The 7,682-nt window shown below is 46.6% G+C and overlaps 1 protein-coding gene across 2 annotated transcripts in view; it reads right to left on the reverse strand.

The window, feature by feature from the left end:
- The window catches only part of DISP1 (dispatched RND transporter family member 1), an 86,370-nt gene extending 79,259 nt beyond the window's left edge, over positions 1 to 7,111 (reverse strand). Inside the window, exon 1 of one of the 2 annotated variants that reach the window (XM_090135001.1) lies at positions 5,845 to 7,111. In XM_090135001.1, coding sequence (XP_089991127.1) covers positions 5,845 to 6,126 — 282 coding nt within the window. In that variant the 5' untranslated portion in view covers positions 6,127 to 7,111. Of the gene's footprint in view, positions 1 to 5,241; positions 5,573 to 5,844 lie in introns of those variants that run through there. The other variant, XM_090135002.1, reaches the window with a different exon arrangement.
- Positions 7,112 to 7,682: the final 571 nt, after the last annotated feature.

Below are 7,682 nucleotides of genomic sequence, written 5' to 3' on the forward strand. Positions count from 1 at the left end.
TAGGTGGCATGGTACTCTGTAATTTTCTAAGCCCAAAACATCATAGCTGTGGCAATTCCTAATTAATTACTCTTGGTTCTCAAAATCCCCCTCCTTCCTTCCTCCCACCCAAAGCTATTTACACAAAACCAAGTTCTCATGTGACCTCAAAAAACTGTTGCCCAGCATGCTATTTCAATATTGGAATACCAGCATGGGTATATTACAATATTAAATGTTTTCATCTTCAGAAACATCTCCCATCAGCCATGTTGCTGAGCACAGTAACCACATTCAGAGAAAAGACATGGGAAAAAATTGTAAAAAAGCCTTCTAGTCTCACTTCAGGTCTAGAAATACCTTGAGCCTCAGTCTACAGGCCTCAGGAACCCACCAAGTCTTACAAATTAACAGGAATGTGTTTAACTCAGAGGAGAACAGATGAGGCCCCACGAAAAAAAAGCTTTAATTCCAGCACTTCCCTGCAGCAAAACTGTAAACTGAGCTGCATCATTCCACTCACATTCCAGGTAGAATGGATTTTGTGTTTACAAAATGCATCTTCTCTAATCTCCCTCTTGATGCTCCATTCTGTACATAAATATTTAATCACAGACAGGCACTTTGTGAAAGGCAGTTTGAACACGGGGAGATCCATTTGCCTCAAGTATTAGCTAAAAAGGGTTAAAAAAAAAAAAGTATTTTGTACACACAGTCAAATACGACACTGGTTCAGAAACTTTAAAAAGATGTTCACAGAAATAACTGATTTCTTATATTAGTCATATTATGTCTGAAATAGTTCTAAAGAACACTCATTGATTAAACATGTACAAGTTATAAGACAATTATAGTGTACTTGTAACATTCAAACTCAAAACAGTGCTCATCAATACTCTCTTCAAATGCCTAGGAAAACTGCAAATGAGGTACTTTGGGAAAGCAAGCAGCAAGAACAGCGTCAGCTATAGCAATAAAGCTGCTTGCCTTTGAGATTTACTCCTTACAGCTCCAACAGGCACACCTTATCACACACACAGGCAGCAGAGGCACGGAGAAATATCAGGAAGCCTACAACAGATGCCTGCTCACAGCCCTTGCCCAACCTTAGTTACATAAAGATAGAAGATGAAGAATTAAAGCTCCAGGAGGCCAGAGATCCTTAGCAACGCAGGGATAACAGCAGCTGAATTTCCAAGCACCGTGGCTCTGTGCAAGAAAGAACTATTGCTTAGAATGCAGACTTGAGTCTGGAACATAAAAGTTTTCAGATGACAAGAATACATTTCCTCCTATTAAAGCTAGAGCTGCCTCCTTACCATCTATCTGCATGTCAGGATCATTAACAAGGAGAGACTGTACAAGAATAAAATACAGCATCCATCTGTTAATAATTAAGGCTTAATTTAGTCATTTTTATTAATTTGTGCTACAAAAGCACAAGAATTGTGTTGTGCTAGAGACAGCACAAGAATGGTTTTATCATGCTGTGCTTGCCTGCCTCTACAAAAACAACTCGGTGCTTTAGATTAAGATACACAGCAAGAACTTTCTTCAGATACTTGCAAACAGAAGGCAAACAATTTCCAGACATCTGCTGAATATACCAGCCAACCAGAACACAAGCTTTTCACCTTTACTACAGAAATATGTGAGGGGAGGAAGAAGAAAATGGAGAGCGGCTGAGGCCGCTGGGTTTGCTGAGCCCAGAGCAGAGGAGCTGAGGGGAGGCCTGATGGCGGCTGCAGCTCCTCACAGGGAGCGGAGGGCAGCGCTGAGCTTTGCTCTGTGTGTCAGCGACAGGGCCCGAGGGAACGGCATGGAGCTGTGTCAGGGGAGAGGCAGCTGGGAGCTGGGGACAGGGCCTGCATCACAGGGCGGTGGGCACGGAACAGGCTGCCCAAGGCAGTGGGCAAAGCCCCAGTGGCAGAGTTCAAGGGGCATTTGGACAGCGCTCTGAGACGTGGGGTTTGGATTTTGGGTGCTGCTGTGTGAAGCCGGGAGATGGACTCGATGATCCTTATGGGTCCCTTCCAACTCGGGATATTCTGTGATTATATATTTATCATCCATCTATCCACCAACCAGCTACTCTGTCTCCCCTCAATGCCACCTTCTCTCCCCACAAACCTGCATTCTTGAGAGCTCTATGCAATCCCACATCTCCACGAGCAGCCTTAAGGGTGATCACCACTTCCCCCATCCCATCCCCAGCACCTATCCTTGCTCCTCTTCACCCTGCTCATCCAGCCTCACCACTTCTGCTTTCAGATCTTCTCCCTCCCACACCACCAACTGACTCCAGTCCTCCTTCCCCACAGTCTACCAGCCAGATTTATTTACCTTAATATTGAATGCAAGAGAATGCCTCAGCGCAAGTTAAGCTGCAAATAATATGCACAGACAGCAGAGGATAAATAGCTTCAAGAATTCACCTTTTATCATCATAAAGTTCCTTCACACACAGGCTTCCTAGCCAAGGCCTCTTCTGTTACTCCTTATGGGTTTTCACCAAGCCAGCTGCACTGTGCGCTTGGCTCGCTGTATGTGGAGTTTCAAAAGTTATTTGACAGATGACAGACAGCCTTTGACAACTGCAAGTCTCAAAATCAAAGTTCAGATGGAAATTTCATCTTGCTGTTCTATTAACATCAGGACTCATTAGTTTATTATACTTCACTTCGGAGAGATCCCTTTAGAAGGGTAAGTTACACAGCTTTCATTTTTAAGAGTTAAGAAGTATTTTGTTTACAACAAAACATGAATCTGACAAGTTTTGATTAAACCCTCAATGTCAAGCAAGGCTATTTTAGCATTACGGTCTCACTAAACATGTAATTTAGAGGTTACAATCCATTCTTACACCACAAAGCAACATTATTTTTTCCTGGGCAGAAAAGCAACCTGTCTTTTCTCTTTTCCTTTAATATCAGAAAGAGCATTTTCACACCCTCCAGGAGTGTTTAATTTTTGTTGCACTTCACACCAGAGCACAGCTGACTTGGTAAGAGCTGCTCAGAGGAAGTCACACTAAACTCAGAAATACCATATGGCTGCTGAACTAGAAAATAGCCATGGTTACCAAACCAAATTAATTCCATTGATCGCTTTGAAGAAAGATAGCGGTGTGCTTGCTAATTATCTGAGGTGCTTATTATGTATTTCAAAGTTTGCAAGTAATTCTATACTTCTATCAAAGCTAATAAATCAATCACCTCTGTTAAAGGCTTAGAGGAAAGCAAAGCTTACGGCTCACATCTATGGTTAACATATGAGAAACATTACTATGAAAGCCATTCAAAAAGACTCCTCATGGGAAAGGGTAACATTATGAGAACTAAGTGTTTTCACATGTTCTTTTTACCTTTGTTCTTTTATGGTCTTATTTTTCACCTCTTCTACAGACAGACTTTTTTGGAGGCTACTAAGCCGAATTCCATCTCTTTCTTCCCAAGGCCCTTTGGGACTGTTCTCCCCATATCAACATCTTTTGTTCCTGCTACAGTAATTCTCTGATCAGTGCAAAACAGCTTCACATGCCTTTCTCCCACAGAGTCGGCAACAGAAACAGGTTCAAAAAGATGAGGAAAAAGTCAAAACAAAAAAAAAATCTACCTTTGTCAGCAATGCGTAAGCGTGTCTGCTAACAATCAATAAATCCAGAGCAAGCTTCTTCCTGAACTCATGTATTGCCTATTAATAATTAGCAGGAGAAGGCAAACAGCTTGAAGCAAAGCCCCTGAACAGGAAAGCCCAAACACAGGCACTGCTCTTCTCCAGCTCCTGCACAGGTGAACAAGCCTTACTGATCACATTGCAACCCACAAGTAACCTTACATCTGCACCAGGGAATTCAAAAGCAGATTAATAAGAAAAACCCAATGGCTGAGTTTTATTGTCCATTTATAGACACTGCACCCAAAAGGGAAAAATTTTCCTGAGTTATGCTACGAGGTCTCAGATCCTAATGTGGTCTTCAACATACTGCATCGCTGTGTATAAGGCCTTAATTTCATCATCCATCTGCTTTTAACTGATGCAACGCATTTAAGCTTCTGGTCCCAAAATAATCATGTTCTCAAACTAGGCTACTATACCACTGCAGGATATTACTCACTTCACTGTGGAAGAGAAAATAAATCTTTTGGCAGGATATGATTCTGCTTTTTATTTAATGATTTCCAAAATACATAATGCAATGTCCATGTTCAGTTTCCAAAACAGAATACCGTCAGCAAAGGCTGCTGTGCTCCGTAAGCTTCCAGTCTAAAGATAATTACTACAACATCAAGATTTTTTTTGTTTTGTTTAGGGTTTTTAATTTGTATCTCAGCTCACTTGTACCATCAGCCCAGCAGCTTCCCAATAGCAGATGTGGTTTATAGGAGCTGCTGAAAAGCTAAAGCACAATTTTTTCCTCCAAGCAAATATTCATAAACATTCTTATTTGTTATGGTCAACAATTTAGTGACCACAAACTAAAGTGCTTGCAGCAAGAGCCTATAAAGGCTGATATTTTAAGTACCTATAGTTTTCTAATAAACATGGGCAGCCTGATCTGGTGGGTGGCAATCCTACCCATGGCAGGGAGCTGGAACTAGATGATCTTTAAGGTCCTCTGCAGCCTAACCCATACTGTAATTTCATGTCCCCAGTCTGAAGATTGTTCCACAATACATTCTTCCACCCCTGCAGGCTGTTTGTTTCAGGTTCTGGTTCTTTTGCCAAGTAAAGGAATTTACTTTCAGGAAGATTCTGCATGCTTATCTGCCCCAGTTGCTTTCTTGTCCCTTGATTCCCCTGCAACTCTACTGACCAACACTTTTATAGCTGACCATGTCTAATAATGAGCCCATTGACAATTAGGATCTCAAGGCCTTGTTACTGATTTACAGGTACATAACAGGGGCTTTTTTCTTCACGCGTCCAAGCCAACAGTTCCATAAGTGTTCTCTCTAGCATGCTACTTGCACTGTGATCAGACAGCTCTGTTCATTTATAACACACCCTGCAGACACATCTTTTGAGCAACTACAGTTCTTTGTGCCCTCCTGAGGAAGAAACAGACCCTATTTTGGGTGGTGAGGCCCTGGCACAGCTGCTCACAGAGCTTGGTACCCCATCCCTGGAGGTGCTCCAAGCCAGGTTGGATAAAGCCCTGAGCAGCCTGAACTGCGGAACCAGCCCTGTCCACGGCTGGGGGTGGGGCTGGGTGGGCTTTGAGATCCTTTCCAACCCAAACCTCTCTGTGATTCTACTCACCAACACAGTTTGAACCATCTCTCCCTCTGCAGAGCCTTACTTTTCATTCTAACCCAGAGGCTGAGAAAACAGCGAGCACCCTACTGCCCTGCACACAGGAGCAATCTCTAGCGAACTTTTAATACCCCCCACCAGAAGAAGGGAAGGAGCCGTCGGGCGCCGTTCCTCACGCCGGAGGCAGCCCGTACACCTCCGTACGTCGCTCCGCCTCAGCGGCTCCTCCAGCCCACCTACAGCACGAGCCGGCGCTGAAGAGACGCGGACCGAGCGCGCCGCCCCAGCGGAGCCCCGCTAACAGCCCGCACCGAGGCCGGGCCCGGAGGGAGGGAGGGACGCGGCGGGGCCGGGCGGAGCGTGGCCGCGCCCCGCAGGACGTCGTTCTCGAGCGGAGCCTCGTCCGAGCGGCCGCGAGCCGGGCGGGGCGCCAGGTGCCCTGCGGGGCCGGCCGCGGCCGTTACCGCCCTCCCGCCGCGGGGCCGCGCACGCACCTCGGCGGCGCCGAGGGACCGCCTCCCCCGGCGGTTCTCCTCGCCTTCCCGCCCCGCACGCCGGGCGAGGAGGGGAGGCGGGAAGCCGGGAAGCCGCCCGCCCCGCGGCGCCTACCTGTGGGCTGCCCGCTGCGGGGTCCCGGAGGCGGCCGCCGCCGCCCTGCCTGAGCCCGTCGTCGCGGCAGGAAGCGAGCAGCCCCCGCGGCGTCTCCGCCGTGGCGCAGTTACCATGGGACGGACGCCCTCTCCCTCCGGAAGTCGGCGCCGGCGACGGGGCGGGGCACGGAGGCGGGGACGCAGCCATCTTGAGCGCGGCGCCGGGCTCGGCAGCTGCCGGCCGCCATCTTGAGTGTGGCGCGGCTCGGGGGACGGCCGCGTCGGTGGTGACCTGGGTCATTTCGGATTAGCGGCGGCTGCAGTAAAGCCCTACGCCACGAGTCCCTGAGGCTGCAGGGGGCCCTCTGTGAAAATACGATCCTAGAATCTTAAGGTTGGAAAAGACGTCTAAGATTATCTAGTCCAACCACCCCCACCATGCCCACTGATCCGTACGTGTGCCACACCTGCACGGTTCCTGAGTGCCTCCATGGACAGCCCGTGCCTCACCGCTCTGAGAATAAACATTTCCTAATGTCCAACACAAAGCTCTGGAAAAGAATTTGACAGCAAAAGGCTGACACAAGAGTTTCCCCGGCAGAGTGGCAAGCATAATCCCCAAAATAGGATCGATGTGCCTTGAGGGATGGGAGGGAAGGCAGTGGGAATGGGGGTTTGTAACAGCCAGGGCAGTTTCTCCCCAAAAAAACACATCTCCACAGGTTCCTTCTCTGCCCGCCCCAACAGGGCAACAGCATCAGGCCGTACACACACTTCCAGAACTGGAAGCCTAGTTTTGTGCATGAAGTCATATAGCAAAGGACATCTAGATAATTAAGTGCTGAAACACCAGGAAAAGCTTGCCTCAGCCATAATTGTGCTGTCTTGCATGTGTGTGTTAGTTTTTAATTGCATGAGCGGATGCCATTTTGTCCCAGAGGATCTCTGCCTCATTTAGCACACAGATTGGGCCAAAACGCAGCTACTCACAGATGTGGCATTGCCTAACTTTTGAGGGCTTGCTTTTACAGCTTGAGTAAAAGTGTGTATTCATTGCTTTTAAAGACCAGAATAAAGCATTCACAGTGAATCCCTCATACACCACAGGCTGCTGCACTTTCACCCCTTTGTGAGGATAACCAGTTCTTTAAAATCATCTCAAAATCATGTGGAAAATCCAGGGTCGAACTGCCCATGGCTGGGAAGTCAGTGGTTGCAGCCTGAGTCTGAAATGTTGATTCGCTCCCTGTCCCTCTTCACTCAACATGGTTTTTATTAAAGGCTCATTATAATTCTGCATTCTGGCTCAGATTCCATCCCAAACACCAGGAATGTGTCTGTTATATTAGCCTGATAACTCATGTTTGATCAGATGAGATCAGAACATGAAATGCTGTGGAAGATGACATTCTTAACTGTTGAGATTTGGGCTGGAGTATCGCTCCAGGAATGCAACAGTAAACAGGAAAGAACATATGAATTTTAGGAGATATCTCCTTTCTGCAAAGCAGCAAGAGCAAATGAAAGAGGAAACTCAGCCCTTCCAGCTCCAGACAATTTTGCCAGCAGGCCTCATCACTTAATACCACACTTTGCCATTTAATCTCTAATTGTGCTAATTTCTTCTCTAGACTCAAGAGACAGCTCAGTCACCTCATCCAGCTCTGTAATTCCACTGACTCTTTCCCTTTTTTTCCACAAAATATATCGACTTATATCAAATAAGTTTTATTTCCACTCCCCAGCTCCTGTCTTTTATTGCCATCTAGTGTTCATCTTTGGAGGTGACGTAACTAATGAAATCCCTCCTCATCAGATCAATTTGCTGTAACTATTTTGGAATTCCAGATTTTGGAA

This window comes from Phasianus colchicus, chromosome 2, assembly GCF_987193195.1.
Source record: "Phasianus colchicus chromosome 2, bPhaCol1.hap1.1, whole genome shotgun sequence".
NCBI classification, from domain to species: Eukaryota; Metazoa; Chordata; class Aves; order Galliformes; family Phasianidae; genus Phasianus; species Phasianus colchicus.